This window comes from Pleuronectes platessa, chromosome 10, assembly GCF_947347685.1.
Source record: "Pleuronectes platessa chromosome 10, fPlePla1.1, whole genome shotgun sequence".
NCBI lineage: Eukaryota > Metazoa > Chordata > Actinopteri > Pleuronectiformes > Pleuronectidae > Pleuronectes > Pleuronectes platessa.
In genome coordinates, this window is record NC_070635.1 from 4057320 (window position 1) to 4077114 (window position 19795).

The 19795-nt window shown below is 43.1% G+C and overlaps 2 protein-coding genes and 1 long non-coding RNA gene across 3 annotated transcripts; 2 read left to right on the forward strand and 1 right to left on the reverse strand.

Annotated features, from left to right (window-relative positions):
• The first annotated feature begins 5110 nt into the window (after window positions 1-5110).
• Window positions 5111-9078, forward strand: LOC128449171 (uncharacterized). Its single transcript, XM_053432222.1, has 4 exons — window positions 5111-5501; window positions 6405-6704; window positions 7156-7246; window positions 8141-9078. Exons 1-4 carry the CDS (start codon window positions 5111-5113, stop codon window positions 8556-8558), a joined length of 1200 nt encoding a protein of 399 aa, XP_053288197.1. The 3' UTR covers window positions 8559-9078.
• A 196-nt stretch (window positions 9079-9274) lies between these two features.
• LOC128448823 (uncharacterized) lies at window positions 9275-11411 on the reverse strand. Its single transcript, XR_008339814.1, has 2 exons — window positions 10628-11411; window positions 9275-9923 (listed from the first exon to the last, which is right to left on the reverse strand). It is a non-coding gene; the product is annotated as an uncharacterized LOC128448823 (long non-coding RNA).
• LOC128448822 (protein rapunzel) lies at window positions 10126-17258 on the forward strand. The gene is made up of 4 exons (XM_053431614.1): window positions 10126-10323; window positions 11208-11285; window positions 13929-14011; window positions 14343-17258. The coding sequence occupies exon 4, from the start codon at window positions 14382-14384 to the stop codon at window positions 15063-15065; it is 684 nt and encodes a 227-aa protein (XP_053287589.1). The 5' UTR covers window positions 10126-10323; window positions 11208-11285; window positions 13929-14011; window positions 14343-14381; the 3' UTR covers window positions 15066-17258.
• The last annotated feature ends 2537 nt before the right edge of the window (window positions 17259-19795 follow it).

Genomic DNA, 19795 nt, shown 5'->3' on the forward strand with positions numbered 1-19795 from the left:
AAAGCTACGAGTGTTTTTCTTCGGGGGGGCAAAAGGCACTGCTCCTAAAATAAAGGGGATGAATGAAGTGCTCCTGATGTGCTGTACAGTTTTTCCTTAAGGGGATCAATAACGAGCAATTCAATCACGTGAAGGTTTCTCTATTAAACTCTGTTTGTTCTCAACCATTTCTTGTATATATGTTAAAATGATGTAAATGAAAATAAAAAGTTGGCTCTGCTCTGAAACGTAGGTTTGGATTTTATGATCTTTTACATTATCGTATTTCCTCAGGACAGCTAAATTGATGGAGATAATTGGATTTATGAATTCATATTTATTTTCTTATTATTTCAAGTCTACATTTTTCTCAATTGGACTTTTACACATCCTGGTTCACACTCCATACCGGCTGGTGGCGGTATTGCACCCTAACGGTTTTTTGTTTTTACCAACCTCTTTAAAACACCGATAAGAAGCAGCGATAGAGGAGCAGCTGTGTATCAGCAGACGTGACTCTCACTGTGTGTGTGCGTGCACGTGTGTGTGCGTGTATGTGTGTGCGTGTATTTGTGTGCGTGTATGTGTGTGTGTGTCAGTTACAGCTGCAAACATCTGGACTCTAAACCCAAGCTGTGGCTCATTTCACTGTGACATTCTTTAACAGTCAGTGAGAGCAGAGCAGTCGTCTCCCCCCCTGGACGATGTGTCTATGCTGCAGCTTGAAGATAGAAAACTTTGTGCTCATCCTACCTGGTTTATCTACAGTGAAGATTTTTATTGACGTTTTTTTCTTAAAATTTAACAAAATTGTCTGTATTGTCGTTTCATGTGGTTTATATGTGAGTTTGACTGATTTATTGCACTGATTCTATTTTTCATACATTACATGTCGACTTGGTCAGAGGTCTGTTAAGCAGCCGACACAATCTTCAGACCCAAGTTCACAACTTTTCAAAATATAAGCTCTGATATTCATCTCAATATGAAGCATAGCCGCAACAAAATGAAACTTGTGCTTTTACTTTTAGGTCAAATTGGCCAAACAGGAAGTGATGTTATCAGTCCAATATGGTGATTACAAATAATCAAATCATCAAAATGATCCTGTGGTGAGTTTGACCCAGTTTGACCTTCCACCGCCGACCAGAGACACGCTGCCCCGCCCCCACTGACTCCTACAGAGCGCTGGTTGTCTGTTTATTCAATTTTTATTAATTTTGAACATATCAATGCACTTCCCTGGACCATTAACAATACATTTAATTATTTACACGGTTCACAAGAAATCCGTTCCACATTCAGACAGACAGACGTGGGTCGGTGGAATTAAGTAGCTGAGTTGACACATCTCCACCCACTTATCTCTATGTTCATTTATCTGTTCATCAGGTGCGGGTGGAGCAACAACAAGTCACCTTTCCCCGAAGCGCCATGACACAGCAGAGGCCTTTCCCCACCAACATGCCCAGAATGGAGCCCACTCATTGGAGGGTGAAGCAGCGGCTGGATGCTTCACCTCCGGGATAAAAGAGGAGCCCTCTGATCTGGAGCCGGTCATTAAATGGGAGGTGTGGGAGGGGAGTGTGCTGGACCAGCAGGAGGCTGATGGAGCTGAACATCAGCGTCAAGAAACAGCTGCATTGAAACGTAAGCTGCTGTCTTAGTAGAAAAAGCCCGAGTGGCTGCAATGAACACTGTGATGATTTCAGATTTATATTTTATATTTATTTCAACAAAGGTTACAACAAAGACACTTTACATGAGTTTAAAGTTGAATTTAAATCAAATAGATAATACACATCAGAATCCAACATGAACACCATGATATATACTCAGTATTCACACATATACACACTGGCCTAGAACAAACTCCTACCAGAGTGCTCAAAACCACCTCTGGGGCATTTCCTGCTACAGAAGGTGTCTCCAAGACCACAATTTACCGTGACGACACACACACACGCACGCACAAGTTGTGTCTCCATGACTTGAGAGGACATTAAGTTGACAAATTGACTTATATTGATTTCCTGGAGACTTGCTCAAACCTTGACAGTAGGAACTACTTTTTCAGACACAATTTGATCTCAGAATAAGTGACCAAGATGAAAACATGTGACCAGATCAGTGGAACAAACCGACGACAACAGAAGAGGAAGACGAACCTGCTGCCAATCTGAAAAGGAGAGGGGGGTATAGATTTCTCTATCCTAAAAAACATTGTAGGCTACATATACAATTGATTTACAGTGAGAATTATGTTTGAAGGTTTTATAATGGGCTCAGAGGGAAACCAGTCAAACGTCATCGACCAACTTCCAAACTCTTTATTTTGAATCCAGGGAAAGAAACGAATGCCACCAACTCGAGATGGAGGAAGAGGTTGTAGTTGTGAAGAAACCCCGTGTGACTTATTCATCTGCCCGAAAAACAACTGCTCTGAATGAGAATCTGGGCGAAATCGGCTCAACACAGCTCCACTGGCAGAGCAGCAACGGCTCAACAACTTCAGAGTCACATGCACAAGAACCGCTCGCACGTCAGCAGCCGACATTCATCACAATGACAGCCCCACAACCTACATGTGACCGTAAGAGCTGAAAATGCATTACCACTAGAGAAGGTCACGTTTATTTATGAAACGGATTTAAAACAACCAGAGATGACGAAAGAGCTGCACAGTAAAAGAAAACATGAGAAGAAGAACGCCTCAGCCTCTTACCCCAATAACAATAATCAATAAAAAGTTGTCTTGTTACGGTCAACGCTGAAAAATTATTGTCGTGTTTGATCTTTTTTTTTTTTTTTTAAGCAATACTTCTCGAGGTCCTTGTTTCACTGGAGAACATCAAGCAACAAAACAAAACTGTCCTTCAAATACTGCAGTCAGGAAATTCCCCCGGAGCGCCGCTCTCTGAACCTCCAGATGTCGGCACGCTTCCCCTTCCGCTCCAGTCGGTGCAGGACTTGAGATGTTTGGAACAGAGGCTCTCTGCCGACCCCGAGCTGAAGAAGAGGATGGTTAATATCTGTGACAAGTTTTCTGCAAAGCTCTACATGTGATCAGGATAATGAAAGTAGCATAGACCCCCTAGCTCCTCACATAGACGTAATTTTCTTCTATCAAACTCTAATCTGCAAAAAATCAGCAGCTTCATGAATTTAAAGTTCATGAAGCTGCAGAGTAATGTTTATGTTTTGTGTATCTTGATTGTAGAATGAAAGGTTACAACTTAAATTTCGAAGTACTTAAATCAATCATGTGCTTTTTCTTTCAGTGAAAATATTCAGACACGAATCACAGATTTCAAATGTTCCAGCTCTTACTATTTCCCCTGAGGAAATGTTTCCTGTTTAAAACCTTCAATTGACATTGACATTTTATTTTGTGTAGAATGCTACACACTGCATACAACAAATGAAGTAATGTCCACTCTCCAGATCTCGTACCTGGGCCTGTCTGGGGGGATGACGACCAAAGAGAGCGTCTGGAGGATAATGGCCAAGCTCTTCACCAACACTTTGGCCAAAAACATCAACTGGAGGGGAAGAAATAACAAGCAGAAGATAGAGAACCTCACCATCAAAAGAGTCATCATCAGTGAGTGTGATGCAGCAAGAACATACCTCTAAGCCTTGGGGGGAAAAGTGGAATTTGGTGTGCAGGTAGCGGGCGGGGGGGGGGGGGGGGGGGGGGGACTAGAGAAATTAGGTTGCCCTAGAAAGGCAGGCGGTGGGTGCAGTAACCTCTTTTCAAACTTGACCTACTTCCCTCCTCTCCCACAGATGCAGTCCGGCAGAATTCGTTCTGCAAGGACGCCGTGGATGAGGAGATCGAGCGATTCATAAAGCGCTGGCTGCAGCTGGCAGGGGACAGAGATGGAGGGAGAAAAAGACGACAAGAAAAGGGCAAGGAATCCGCCAGCATGCAGGAATACTGCATGGATGACATGTTTACTCATGTGATTGAGTAGTTTCAGATATATCTGCAACAACAACTGTATATATCCTACAGCCATTTTACTTTAATCATCTAATGTGTAACTGGTAAGTGATCTGAAATAATAATAAGAACACAACACACTACAAAACAACACGTCTATAGTCAAATGTAGACGCTTGCACACATACATACAACTACACTTATTGTTCCCTTTATCATATTTACTCTCCTCAATGTTAGGTACAGTAGATATAAGAAATCTATACAGTTCCTTTACATTATATAGTTAATGACAAGATTTGCACTATTAGCATTATTGCTTTTGTTTATTTGGGGTTCTTCATTCTTTGCACTTCCATTTTTAATCATATTTTAATAACTGTTTATGATGTCAATTAAGAGAATTTTATTTTATTTTATTTGCCTTTATTTAACCAGGTCGGTCCCGTTGAGATACAATGACCTCTTTTCCAAGGGAAGCCTGGCCAAGACAGCAGCATACAAAAAAATGTCAACAGAATGACTTCATTGTATTCGTTGTTATTTTACCTTATCATCAGCATTGATTAAATGTTATTGTAAGGATTACAAATATATATATATATATATACAAGAATATAAAAAAAATAAACAAAGGTTGTTACACCGCAAGGTTATTTGTTTTACTCATAAATGTTGAAGAAGATGAGTGTGTTCCTTTGTCACATTTTCTTTTTCTTTTATATATATAACAGTTCTGAAAATAAAAATAATTTAAACACTTCATCTTAGAAATATATAATATAATGTAAAATATGCTTGCACTATGTTTAAATTCAAAACCGACCAATAGCGTTTATGAAGTGGTTTTATATTGTTGTTGTGAGCTTGTGGTTTACAACCTGTAGGTGGCACTGTCGCCGCCAAACCGACACCCGCTAAACGCAGAAGAAGAACGGCACCGGAAGCAAACGTTGGAGTCTTGTGTAGCAGAGAGAGTTTTTTGTGCATAACAGCAAACGTGTTGCTCCGTGTTGCTTTGTGATTGTGTCATTTCACAGAAAGGTGTTGTGTTCGTTTGCTCAATGTGATTTAAGGAGCGTGTGTACGTGCTGGTGTCTTCGGAGAGCCGTAACGTCCCGCCGCCACCTAGCATCCCCAGCTAGCCTGTTAGCTTCCTGTCAACACCACGGGCCGAGTCAAACCATGAATTCGGTCCAGAGCAGAACTTTGCCGCCGAACCTGCGCGACGACGAGACGCTGCTGGTGGAGAACGCCATCAGACTGGCGATCGACTCCATCCTGAACGTGTTGTCCGGCGTCCACGGCGCCAGGACCCATGAGTACCAGCGGACGGTGGCGGACAGGGACAAAGAGATCCGCCGGCTGGACCGCAGGCTGCGGGGGATCGAACACGAGCTGCAGGTGCTCCGGCTGCAGGGATGCACCTGCTCGGTGTTCGGAGACGAGCTGGGCCCCGGTGGGTCTCACACCTCCTCCGGTGACCGGCAGAGGGGCGAGCGGAGCGGGTTCGAACCAGGCTGCCTGGACCCTGAGATGTCAGCGGTGCAGCAGGAGTGTGAGATGAGCATTTCCTGTGAGTAACCATGAGTGTTTACACCTCTTTTAACTTTGAATCATAAGAAAGCACAACTGCATTTTACTTGAGTGGTCGTTCTCGAACCAGAAGATCGGGGGTTCGATCCCAGCCTTCCCTAGATACTGAACCTCAAATCGCCCCTTCTCATAGAGAAAGTGATACACCTGGATGCACTGGATGAATGTAAAACTATACTTTAGAGCACTTAGAGTCGTCATCAGGATTAGACAAGACCCCTAAAGATGAGATATTGTTATTTTGTGTGAATGAGTTGTTTATGTTTAGAAGATGTTTGTGTTTTAATCACTCAGATGCACACAGACATTAGATTGGCACCATAGGGTGGAGAAAACTCAGGGGATCCAGTTTCAATCATGATATTTAAGAAATCAAGAAACAGCTGGTTTTCACTTTACTCTCCGGCCCTGTTGGTTTGCTTTGTTCACTTTGATCACTGGACTCAATTGGCTTTTGAATTTTTCAAAAGCAAATTTCACAAGCACGATGGGCTTGTTGCTGCGTGAAATTTCAAACACAGGGATGATGCCAAGCAGAGCAGGTAGTTAAAGGGCTGGAAGACATGATAGAAACGGCTGTTTACATTGATGAAGAGGTCTCTGTCTCACTGAGGTGATCAGCACATTGATGAAGAGGTGCCCAACATCTGGCTCTGCCTCTGTGAGGTGATTGACCCCCCCTGCCTCAGGAGCTCTTTGCTGGAGTCCAGGATCTCGTTCCTCCTCCACAGGCTGCAGCAATGACTCAGTCCAACCTTCACCTCCTGCTGAACTAACGAAATCTGAACAAAACAAAAAAACAGCTCCATTCACAGTAATGACATCAAATGTAGCGTGTCACTTCCTCCAATGAGACGCTGTTTTTTGTCTCTTTTCTCCACAGTGGGTCTTTTTGCCAGACCCCTCTCACACGTCTCCTCCCAAAGTCCAGAGTCGGCTCCTCTGTCGTCCCCCAGCAGGTTGTGCCTGGAGCAGGCCTGCGCCTCCCTCTCCTCACAGACTTCAGGTGTATCGGAGGCAGCCAGACTTCTGCCCTCATCTCCCAGCAGCCTCGTGGTCAAAGAAGAGCCGTGTGACATCGACGCAGTTTTAATCAAGATGGAAATGAGCGAGGAGCGATTCGGGGAGTGTCAGGAGAGCACAGGAAGTACATGTCAGGACGAAGACGGCCTCGCTGTAAAAAGTAATTTATCCAACATATAATTCCTATTGTATATAAATATTAACATGAGCATAAGAATGTATTTGTTTGAATGTTTTCTACAGAATTTTTCTGACACGAGGGCTGGATATAAAACTGGCTTATACTTTGAATCCCAACTGAAATGAGTCTAAAATCTGTCCTATCAACAATTTTCTTCAAAATACATTTTACTTCTTCCTTAATCAGATGTTTTTTATTTAAATCACAATTACACACATTTCAAACTACTTCTGTGTATTTTGTTAAACAGAAAAATAATGTTCTATAAAGTTGAGTATAAGATATGCCACTGGTATTTAACATTTCCAGACATGTACCCAGTCCAGTGCCACAGGGTTATGCAGCGACGATTTAGTGACATCTTGACAAAAATGAATCTGTGTGTTTTTTAAGATTACATGACCCAACAATCTGTTTCTGATCACTTTAGAAACACCGGACGGCAGAGAGAGGGCAAACTTCAGGGAGGAACCTCAAGCCGATGAAGATAGAAACCAGATCACAGATGGAGAGCACCTGAGGTACGTTACTGCATAGAAACAGATACTGAAGTAACCGACGACTTCAGGGACCTCATCGGGTTTACTGACTGTTTTTTAAAGTGGAAAATCCCCAATCAACCCACAATAAAACTCTGCATCTATATATTCATAATGAGATAAATGCAAACTTGACTATTCATTTTTAGATTTATACCTCTGAACAGATTTGCCCTAAACTTGGTGGTTTATAACTATAACACAAACAGCTGATGCTCTTTTGAAAAACCCAAACCAGCAAGTATTTCTGCCATTTGACTTGATAAGTGAAAAAGGGCGACACATTTATTAAAACTGTTGATTTGTTTACCTGGTTGACAATTCAGATATAACTTGTTGAAGCTCTATTCAAGAGGTAGGAATCTCCTCTGACAGTAAACTGTGATCTAAAGCATGACGTCTTCTGGGGATGAAGGTGAAACAGTTCTATAGTTATAGTGTCAAGAAGGATTTAATGCCGACTGATGACACTGACACCAAACTGTTTAGCCACACTAGCCGTACTTACACGAACATCAGTTGATAACGGTCTTCATTCAGCATCACATGGTTCTATGAGGCTGCACAAATTCTTTATTTACAGTTTAGTAGTTTGAGAGCAGCAGATTAGTAATGGTGACATTCCCACTATTCAGCTTTTTCCTTTGTGCCTTCTAGACTCTGACAGCTGGCAAACATTACCATGTAATAATATCCTGACAGTGACGAATGTGTAACAGCAGACGTTACTTACCCTGTAAAACATAAATCTGTTCATCCGTCAGTTATATCTTATCAGACTTACAAGTATTGTATTTGCCCATATATTCTAAAATCTGAATAAAGCTGCATATCTACTCCTGTGTTTGATCCTCTCTCACCTCTTGACCTCCTCAGGATCCAGAAGAAGGGCGTGCCGATGTCCCAGCTGCCGGAGGAGGCTCAGAGACTGAAGCGGGCGGCGTGGAGAGCAGCGTCCAGGCGCTACTACGCCCGGAAAGTAGCCCGGCAGCAGCCAAACCCCTCGCGCTGCAACCCCTTCCCCCACATGTCGGCCTCGCAGTATTCACAACCTCTCTCCTTCATGGACAAGAGTAGGACGCTCATATCTCACCTACCCAAAGACTCTCAGCTGACGCAGAGGGAGGCCTGGAGAGCCGCGTCCAGGAGGTACTACGCCCGCAAAACTGCCCGTCCCCAGATGGACCACACGCAGTACGGACACTTGCTCCAGAACACGGAGCCGTCAGGAGAGACACACGACCCTGACGGAGCAGGATCCCACAGCAACAGCGAAGGAATCATGTGCAGCTGACACGGCGATGGTGTTTGAGGAGATTCTGCATATTTAAAACTTTACGAGGTGTCCGATACTGGACTGTGTGAGTGGTTGCATTTTGCTGATCATGTTGATTTGTCTCAGGTGTTATGATACGATCTGCTTTAACCTCAATCTCTAACCTGTCTACTTGCGTTTGTAACTTTTCATAGATGAATTATGCAACTAATACTCCTGAGGACGTCACTGCGTTTATATATGATCGATTTTATTTTTTGTGTTAAACACCTCATCTTCATGACTGTATTTCTTTGGAACACACTGCATGTCTGTACAAATGCATTAATATATTCTAAGGCAATATAAAGCCACTGTATCAGTGCAGTGCCCCCTAGAGCGCAAGACCTGTAACTACAATCAGCTGCCCATGCTTAACTTATAAACTCAACATATTTGTATTAATAACAGGTGAAGCAATATTAGATTTGTTACTGTTAAAAGTTTGTAATTTTTTTTAACATGTTAAATAATAAATAATTTAAATACTGCTGTGATATTGTGTTTCACGTTTTGTTATCAAAGAATCCTTGTGTACATGTTTCATTTAGATGTTCAACACTATGCAAAGTGAAGGGAGGAAATGCAACAATTCAATTTCTTTTTGTATTTTATTTTGGAATAATCATACACTGAATTCAGACACATACAATATCCAAGGGTTGTATAGTGAAGTCAGTAAATACATTCAAGTGTTAATTATGATAAAACACTTTATTTAATTAACAGTTCTACATAATGAATGAGATGAATAAATATGAAATGTTATCAATAACAGGGATATGGATTGATCTGTACCTCATGTCTCTGTGTTCACTGGCTCCAGACCTCACCACTGTGGGTTTCAAACCGTCAACACGTCGCTCCACCTGCCAGCAGCTCAGAAATAAAAAAAACACACAACACTCTTGCAACACGAGGCTGTTTGTGTCTCTCTGGAACCTAAAGATAATAACGTTACACATCTCTCTCTTGACCGCAGCAGCACTAACACGCACAGCTGACGTTGCACAAGTGTGGTTCCTCCATGTGTGTCATGACCAGTGAGTGTTCGTCTCTTCACCGTGCGCCTTTCAGGGTGAAATGTGATCTCTCTGACAGCCGCTGCGACAAATGCACAAAGAGAACAGGCGTGCGTCCTGCTGCAGAACCGACCGCGACCCCCCGATGCGCGTCTGTTCTGTGGTCTGAGCGATGACATGGACAACCCGAGCTGCAGATAATGAAGCCTTTTGACATTCCCAACACATGCTCGCCTTTATGCTCCCGTCTCCTCATCCCAGGCTGCAGAGAGAGAGAGAACAGGGCTCCACTTGTTCAGCTGCTACCCGAGGCTGGAGGTTTCTGGAGAGAGAGAGAGAGAGAGGGGACACGGGGTCTCGAACCGGCTGGAGGCTCAGGTCGGGACACGCAGGGGAGATAACGCCCATCCTGTTTGTGGCTGTGTGCTGTTGTAATGTTGGATGTAAACATCGCAGCCATCCCAGGCTCACGGGGAGGGGAACAGGATGCGTTACCGCTCTGCTGGCAGCTGCTCACACGATTTGCATGAGGGCTTGTTTGTTTTTGGGAAAACAGCCTCAACCGTCCCTCCACCATCGACTTGGATTGGTCTGACTGGTTTTTAATACATACAACATATACGGTCGGATTTTTGTGCGACAAGAAAGAATCTATTCGTTTTCCAGCCTGGATGAAGGGGCAGACTGTGGATCATCGCTGGAGGACTTTTGCGCACTGGATGGTGCGTTTACAATTCAGGGTTACGCCGGATTAATGGCTACTGGTGATCAGATATATAGATATTCTTAATCTGTGATCTTTGCTAATGTTCTGTGTGTATTTCATAGTAAATATTTAAGAACATAATACATTTAAATATGAGGAATTAATCACTTCAGTGTCTACAGTGCCACTGCGCCATTTGGAACTATTCTCTCCTCGCAATTTGCTTCCTACTGGACTTTAAATTCGACATTTTTTTTAGTGTAACCTTCAATTTTTGCGTACAACTTATATAATTTAGACAAATTTATGATTTAAATTACCTTTTATGCTGGATAAACTTACACTTGTCCCGCTTGGAGCCTTTGGAAAGTCTTTGTGCCTTTGGATAGACCTGCGCACTTTTGGAGATGCCCAAATGGATCCATAGATTTCCTTTTGTTCTGTTGGACTCTGCTCTCGTGAAAATATTTCCCTTTGAATTTTCTTGCTCCAGTCCACAAGAAAAGGGTCTCATTGATCCACGGATCCCACAAAGAGACTATTTGCAGCCTGTCACAGATGCTCCAGGGCTTTGGAAACGCACAGAACGCAACTGAAAGTCTCTGAGAGCTCAGCTGCGCACCGACTGTGCCTGGTTCATTAGAATCAACTGTATGACAACTGGATGGGCCGAGATAAGTTCAAACCATAGGGGTAGACCAAGGTGTATATGAGGAGTGGGTTTCACTGTTTAAAACCATTGTCGAGCAATTTTTGAATGGGAATTTAAAGCTAGTATATTATTGGGTCAAAATGGGCCCTTTTGGGGTTTTGTGGCCCTTTTTGGCTTTTTAAAAACGACCCAGTCCAATTTGGTCACCCCTACATGTACAGCATACATGGAAGTGTCCTTTTTTGCAGGGATTGCTGGGAAGAAGAAGGAGGCTGTCGAGGTTGGGACTCTAGTGAGGGAGGTTCAGGCCCAGCTGCTGTGAAAAGGTAAGAAATCCTCTGTCCCACTGGGGCCTGTGGTGCCCAGTGCGGGCTGAAAGGCACCCTGAGAGGGGGAACTCCACGTTTGGACAGAGAAACGGAGGTTTTCAGGTGTTTTGAGGTGGTTTAATGTGTGAGATAGACCAGGGAGGGCCAGTGTTGGGTGTGCATTAACGAGCAAACATGGAGGCACGGCTAGGGGGAGCCAGAGCTCGGCTGCGCGGCGGAGCACTGGGCCTGAGCTGAATGGGGCTGGTGTTGGGTTTGTTTTAAAACTCACCAAACATGGAAGAACTCCCGGTTGTTACCTACGTGTCAGGCTTCGTTACTATTACCGTCAAAGTTTGAATTAAATGAGCCTGAAGGGTCCAGAGGCTCCTCACAGGCTGAGATGTGGAAAGACAACACGCTGTCATGTTGGTTAAAGTAAAAAAAAAGACACAAAATCATTGAAATAAGTCGTGGAAATGAAAGTAAAGTAGTTCAGGAGTAAATGTGATGAGATTTAACGCGTGTATTTGGATCAGGCCTCAGTTTATCTGATCCTAGAAAACATTCAAGATGGCTGCTCCACTGCAGCAGACAGGTGAGACACTTCCTGATTAACACTCAGCTCGTGTGTGCACAACAGCAACACACACTCTCACGTCCCACCAGTGACTTTATATTTCATTATTTATATCTTCCTATATAGTGAGTTTGTGTATAGACTCGTTAATACAGAAGCTGAGTCACTGCAGCTCAACTTTAGGTCCAGGCTTTGTGACTGAGAAGTGGGAGTGTTTGTGTGTAAAGGCCTCTGCTGTCTCGAGCTGTGATTGGATAATCCACAGATCAGAATTCAATCAGGAGACGTAATTAATCCTTAATTTACTGGGAAATAATTAGCATATTGATTGATTAATGAAGAAAGGAAAGAAAGAAATCCTTGCTTTACCTCAAAGCAATAACAAATATATCATTATCTGGCTCCTCCATTTTACAGAGATATTATAGAAAATGACTTAATTTAAGAATTATATCAGTTGCACAAAGGGTTAATTTACCATTGTGTATAAATATGAAGATGTGAGATGAATCAAAATTGGATTATTCGGGATTAAATATGAATCAGAATATTCCACAGGACTTTTAAAAGAAATACAATAAACTAAATGATATGGTTTCGTTGCAGAGAAACTTTTCTGTGTCAAAACAACAGAGGTTAACCCTTTCACTACCTGCGTCGCTACCTGCAGATTTCCATCATGTGTTCAGAGATGCAGGATTTTCTCTTGCAGGACGTCATCATCTGTGGAAACAAGAGCACACAAATTGAAATATAACACGTGAGGATAATTTGACAATAATTTCATGGCTATTGTGCTATTATTATGAAATAAAAAAACATTTATAGGCACTCGTAATTGGGGAAAAAATATAAACCTGTGATATTTATGGGCAGAGCAGATGATTTTCGGACAATAGCTGAAAAAAAACTATCGCAAAATTGACACTTTACTGCTTCTAATGAGGATTTCATCACATTTTACAAGATCTTACAACCCTACGCGTCACGTGTGTTTGAATAAGTTCAACAGACACGTGTGTTTTGTTAATTGATCAAATTTTAACACAACATCTGAAGTTAGCCTGAAGGTAAAGGGTTAAATCCTGCTCCTGACGTCACTTCTCTCAGTCCACGGTGGTGGTGCTGAAATCAGATGGTGTGTGTCTGTGTGTGATCATGGGTGAAATACTGCTCCATCTGGTGGTCACAAGCACTTAAAGAGGAAATGAAAAGACAGACAGAAAGCGTGAGTGTGTCATGGGCCTGTTTCGACCTGCTCAGCCGTTTGGTCGTCGGCTGCGTCCACAGTGTCGCCACTACACAGGGGCTGGGATGTAATCTCCCAGTGGAATGTGTGTGTGAAGCACCACAGCAGGCATGTGGAGCCGCTACTGAAGTGTAGTGGGAGTTATCAGGATACTCGACACACACAATATATATCCTCCTACGGTGGAAAAATCCTCCCTGTTATAATCCAGTCAATTATAGATTCTGTCCAGATCCATAAAACATTTATATTGGAAGAAAATCGTGAGACGGAATCCTGATCTTTTATGCTAGAAAATCCTAACTCTCAGTTTTCTTCAAAATTGTGTAACCCTACTTTCATCCATCCTTTATCTTCCACTGGTCTGAGCTCAGGTAGCAGAGATAGCCAGACCTCCCCCTCCCCAGCCACGCTTTACACCTCTCCCTTGATTATCCTGAGGAGTTCCCAGGGCAGATGGTTTACCTTTAATATCTACATTAACAATGTTACACTGTGGATAGTAGCTCTGTCCCGGCCTCTAGCTGCTCCTGCTCCTTGTGTCTTCCTCGTTCAGCTCGCTGCTCAGTGCTGCTGCTGCGGAGCTATCAGCTCGCTCCATAGAAACACACAGAGAGCGGCCTGGTGCTGAAAGCCTCCAGCGCTGGGTTGAGCTGTTTCACAGACAGGGAGAGGCTGTTAACTCCTTCACTGCTGAAACCTGCAGCAAGTGAAGGGCAGCAAAATCTGCTCACTTCCTGGTAGAGACGTACAGATTGAACCACATCAGTGTGTCTGGGTTGGATGTATCTGAAAAACTTGTGTCTTAATCCTTGTTTGTCTTTATTTTTAGGAGTCATCCTCATCAGGACCTGAGTCGCCCTTTTTGTTGCACGTTAACGACACGAGCCGAAGCTCCAGAGCGAGACATTTCACGTAAGATGCCACAACTCTCCTCTAGGGCTGCACCAGCAGATTTGTGTCTCAGTCATTCGTCCAGCATCTGGGAATATTCTGTGAAATTAACCGTGAAATAGTTTTGTTCTCTCTGATTAACGGAGCAGTCATAAACATTTCAGGCTTTGAGAAGCAAAATAATCAGTTTGCGGTGACAAGAACAGACTCCCTCAGCACAACTACTGTAAAATCATCCAGATGTTTTAACCCGAATGTCCAGAGAACACTTTTACACCCAGAATGCTTCATTTTGATAAGTGCAGCATCCTAAACATCATGGCTGACATGAATCATCTTCTCTCTCTCACAGACGTCCACCTCTTGTCTCAGTGACCTCAGCATCTGAACCATGATGGACGAAGACATCAACGAGGACCGGGCCAAGCTGAAGCAGGGCCTCGTCAAAGTGCTCCACTGCGTGGCCACCATCTCCTCAGCCGCAGCTGTGGTTAACCCCATTTTTGGCGTGGCCGGCTCCCTGATCCGGGTGGTGCTGCACCACGTTGACGACGAGGACATCCGCACCCTGAAACGTGAGTTTGGCTCGGTCAACCGGATGCTGGACCAGCTGTCCCAGCAGAATCGCAACACGCTGGTGCAGATCAAGAAGGAGACGGTGGACGGCCAGTACTGTCAGGTGGAGGAGAACCTGAAGAACCAGTTCAGAAAGTTCATGGAGATGGTGGAGGCGCGGCCGCAGCACCGCGAGGGCAAGAAGGACGACTTCGAAGACAGCTACGCCAATGACTTGGGCGACCAGAACCTGCACACGCTCTACGACGGCGTGGTGGGTAAACCGAAGCTCTTCAGCAGGCCCATCCTGGAGGTGTACCTGAAGCACTCGCAGGGCGACCGGCCCACCATGGAGCGGCTCTGCACGCGGCTCACCTACCTGTTCTGCATCGGCCTCATCGCCCTGATGGGCTACGCCGCCGTCATCGGGGACGATGAGGAGAGCCTGACGGAGGAGTGGGCCGAGAAGATGGAGCATGTGCAGGAGAAGATGCAGGAGGCTCTTCGCAGGTGCCAATGAAGAAGCTGTGAAATGAAAAGCTTGTTTTCTGCACTTTGTCTTCAGGACTCGCAGGTCCATATTCCAGCTGTACCTTCCTCCTCCTCCTCCTCCTTCTAAGTTTCCTCTTCCCCTTTAAGCACTTTGTCGCCCCCTTGGTTCACAAGTTGAGAACCCAGAGATAACATTTGAGCAACAGTGTCACATTCAAAAAATCACAAATCAAATTTGTCCAAACCTGCTGAATAAGCATCTTTCCACATTGTTTCTCTCCAGCTGGAGGTAAAGTAAACAATATTATAATACAACATTCACCTAATTGTGTTGGACTTTATTCACAATTGGCTACAAGTCACTAATGAATTCTTCAAATTTAGTGATCGATCTGGATTCTACTGTGATGATTTAAACTGATGAATGAATGTTGAGATCAATCATCTGTGGGCTCATTTTAAATCATCTTAAATCTAAACCAGGATTTAAGTTTCATGCAGAAATATCACCTCTACAAATTGGGCCTAACAGGCTATAGTGAGTGATATTACAATCTATCCCCCACCACAATGCACTTTTAGAAAATAACTGCTAATAAGCCATTTATTGCAGATTTTGTGAACACTACAAAGGAAAAGTATGTTGAAACGAAGTACTAACGAGGTTAGGCTGCTGCCATTGAGCCTAACAACACTACAGAGCCACTTTGAAATTAGACAAAGTTAATATCCTCAATTGTTTCTCTCATTGATGAGATAATTATTCAGTTTGAGTTGCCAAACAAAGTTGTCAGCAAAGTTCTATATCTGATCTATAACGTGAAACGCTAAACAAGGAGCAAATATCGCAAAGTCTTGTGAGCTATGAATGTAACTACACGTATAATCACATATTCACAGCCCTGTGTCATGTGATCACACACATGTTACAGTGTACACGTCTTATGCATGGAGCTTGTGATACATTACACCTGTGGCTGTCGAGCGCTAATTCAAGATGCTGCTGTGCCGAGTCATTTATTTTGTCTTTACTTTAACTCACATTTACGTTAAGAAAACACTAATAGTACAAATAAAAAATACTCAACAGAGTATTAAGGCCACATTGAGGAAAGGATATTATGTGATTTTGAAAATGTTCTAATAAGAGCATAAAGTCGTAATTTAAAGACTCACATTTCGTGTAAGCATCCTCAAATTATGACTTTGTTGTCATAAATCTTTATCCTTGTAAATTTACAAAAGATTTTTTTTATATATTCTCCGATTGTCAGATTTTTTTTTTTCTCCATTAAGTGGCTTTAATGCATTGTTATAAAAGCCAGACCTGTTTTAACACTAAACTATGCTCCACAACAAATACACTAAATCTAAACCAAATATACTGAGCTTCTATTTTCACCATGTTCCATGTTGCATTGTTTATTTTATACATAACAGATTTTACTTTCTCTTTGTTGTGTCACGGAAAGTTTTTATTTCCCTTTGACTTTCTTTGACTTCCCCTCTCTTGTCCTACAGTCTTTATCAACGCAGGAGCTGCACTAAGTGTTGTTGTAACATGTGGGTAAAATGATCAGTGGGTTTCTCTGGGGTTTGGTCATTTAGAGCCAATAAAACATTTATTATTGATCATCTGGTTGATTCTCAGCATCAGTTTAACTATTAGCTCCTCGTCATCTTGTCTTGTGCGTCTTCATCTGACCAACGGTGCCTAAATGGGCTATTTTTGTATTCTTTCTATTAAGGGTTGTAGGCTTATATTATTGTATAAGGCATTATCTGAACGGTTTTTTTTTCTACAGTTAAAAGAATGTTTGTAAATGTGCGTCATGTTTTTTCTTTGTTTTATCAGACTGGTGGTATCGGATGGGTTTGATCGCTGCATCAGAAAAGTTGTTGAGTAGAAGAATAAAGAAAACGTGTGATCACTAAACAACACGATTGTCGTTAACAGCTTTCAAACCTGTCACTTTGTATATTTTATATTTTACTGAGGTCCACACTCTCGTCCTTTCGATACCAGTCTCTGTGTTAAACTGGTTTGAGTCCCTGGCTGAACGCCGCCTCTCTTATTGTTACAACAGATTCTGTATATGCTACGTTCATATAGTCAACATGCTGCAGACATGCAGGAAAGAGCCTCTTATAAATGTCTCGTGTGTGAATATGTTGCCTTTTTTTGTTATGCAGCACAATAAATAAACATGAGTGAAAAATACTGAGTTGGAAGGGTTGATTCTTTACTATATATAAAACAGAAGTTAACTCATTAGTTCAGTGCGTTAAAGGTAAAGTATCAGAGCATTATTTCTAAATGAATGTTTACTTTATTTAATATTTTAACTACTAATTTATCCACTGAGCCCCTGTCACAGTATTAAAAACAGACATTAACTGTGTCAAACCGATCAAAATCAAACGTTTTAATTACTATCAGATTTACTATAGTCGCCATAAGTATGTGGACGATTTACAGTTTTAGGGGGTTTGTTTGTTTAGCCCCTGTAGTTCGCAATATGTAATATGTATGCAATATTTTAGAAGATGATACTCGGTGTGCTTCTAATTCTATCGCTGCAGTTCAGAGGAGACTTACGCTGTTTTCAACATAATAATGCATGTGCACAAAGACCGGATCCCAGTTTGGTGATCCCTTATCTCTATAAACAGATTCCACATGCGAATATAGCATCAGCTCAAATCCCTGATCTCAAACCCCATCCAGAAACCATTAGGATGAAAGTGAAATGGAGACGGTGAGTTAAGCCGGTGAGAAAAAAAAAAAAAAAAACTGCAGCCAGTTTCTAAAAACTGATGTCTCATGATTTGGAACGAGATATTAAACAAAGACATGAGTATAATGACTGGGTGTCCGTGTACTTGTGGCCATATACTTGTGTTTGTGCCTGGCATTGAAAAATATTCAGATCTGTTGTATTACATCAGTCCATTAAAACGTAACCTTTAAAGGCAGTTGTACTTAATTCTATTTTGCCCAGACACACAAAACTGTTTGGAAAACTACACTTCTCTACACTGGTATGTACAATGTTCTCAGTTGCTGCTGACGATCACAAGAGGGGATGTAAAGTTGTAATTCGCTGGAGTGAACACAAGAGGGCGTGAGAGCCTCTCTTCACCTCCACTCCACCTGTTCTCCCTCAGCTCCCTGAGGGCCCACAGACACTGAAGCATCGTCTCTTCTCTGACGAGCTGATAAAGGCTGCTGCTCTGAGTGGAAACACATACACACTGATCTATGTCTGCAGGGGAGCAACACACATTCACGAAGGGTTGTGTGTGTGTGTATGGGGAGAGGGGGGGGGGGGGGGGGGGTATCTGCAGTATATGACCGAGGTTAAGTACCTCTGGAATGGCCCTAATGCCCAATTATCTGGCTGAACAGGTTTGACATATATCTCAATGTGTGTGTGTGTGTGTGTGTGTGTGTGGAGGGGGGGGGGGGGGGGTAGCATAACAGGTGTTTGAAATGCGCAAAGCTGTGAGGAGCTGCAGACCCGCACCGAGCGTCTCTGAGCCACTGACGCACGTCCTCCTCTGTCATATGATGGTGGCTCATTTATCTTTTCCTCCTCATGACTTCAGCTCGTTCAGAGAATCTAATTCTTCCCATCAGAGGAACGTGCATGATTCATATTGAGTTTTACGCACGCGTCGAGCTGAAATCACACATGAGCCGAAGTCCTTAGTTTCACGTGTTGGAGAGGAATCGATTTGGGTAATGATTTTTGTCCTGGGGAGGGAGGTTCTGTTGGATCCTGTCAGGGCGCGTCGTGTGCGCATGGATGAAGGAGATGTGCAGGTTTAAAGGGATCTTCCTCATTTATTCTTGGCACTAATATAAATATCACAGTGTATAATCACATTTCAATAGGTTCTTAAGGACATATTTATATTTGAAATAAATCAGACTGGAACTCGGTGACGCGCGTCAGATCACAAACAACGTGCGGTTCACAGATGCGCTCATGGGAACTCAAATCTCTATTAATACCCAAATAACACAACATATTCTGAATCTTTACACAACAACATATTCAGTGTGTGAGGCCCAGGTCGCAGCTGAGGAGTGTAAACTGCATCCATAACTGATCTGAGGTGTGTTGCTGGTAAAAATCAATATTATTATAACCCCCAAAAAGACACAAAAAGACACAAAAAACAACAACAACAATGGTTTCCCTTCGTCTTACCTCAGGTTTGGAGGCTTCCAGCAGCTGAAGCGCATCATGGCGATGAGGCTTTTGCGCCAAGAGCGCAGGAGTCCTCGCTCTGAAGAAACACAGCGTCCACGATGTGTGGGAAAGAATTTACCCACAAAAAAACATATAATCAAATCAAAATTAGCTCCGATGTGTTGAAAAGACGCTCAATCGTCTTTTCATGGTGACATGAAGACCGAGAGGAAAAGGGAACCGACCGCATCTTCACCTCCTGCAGTTTGTGCTGTTTCTGTCTGTCTGTCTCCTCTCTCCCCCCCCCCTTCTCTCTCTCTCTCCCCCTCTCTCTCTTTCTCTCTCTGTCTGTCTCTATCTACCTCTCTCTTTCTCTGTTCCTCTCTTCCTCTCTCTCTCTCTTTCTCTCTCTGTCTGTCTCTATCTACCTCTCTCTTTCTCTGTTCCTCTCTTCCTCTCTCTCTCCTTCGCAGGGAACAAGTGCGCATCGCCTCCCTCTTCCCCCCCTGGCTCCTGTCCTTGGACCCTCCTCAGCTCCTCAGCTCCTCAGTGGATCCGC

What these genes read in the sequence shown, in the direction of transcription:
- LOC128448822 (XM_053431614.1), top strand. Translation starts at nt 14,382, where the DNA reads ATGATGGACGAAGACATCAACGAGGACCGGGCCAAGCTGAAGCAGGGC.
- LOC128449171 (XM_053432222.1), top strand. Translation starts at nt 5,111, where the DNA reads ATGAATTCGGTCCAGAGCAGAACTTTGCCGCCGAACCTGCGCGACGAC. An exon ending in GTGTGAGATGAGCATTTCCT is followed by an intron (nt 5,502 to 6,404) that starts GTGAGTAACCAT and finishes TTTTCTCCACAG; the next exon opens with TGGGTCTTTTTGCCAGACCC. An exon ending in AGACGGCCTCGCTGTAAAAA is followed by an intron (nt 6,705 to 7,155) that starts GTAATTTATCCA and finishes TGATCACTTTAG; the next exon opens with AAACACCGGACGGCAGAGAG.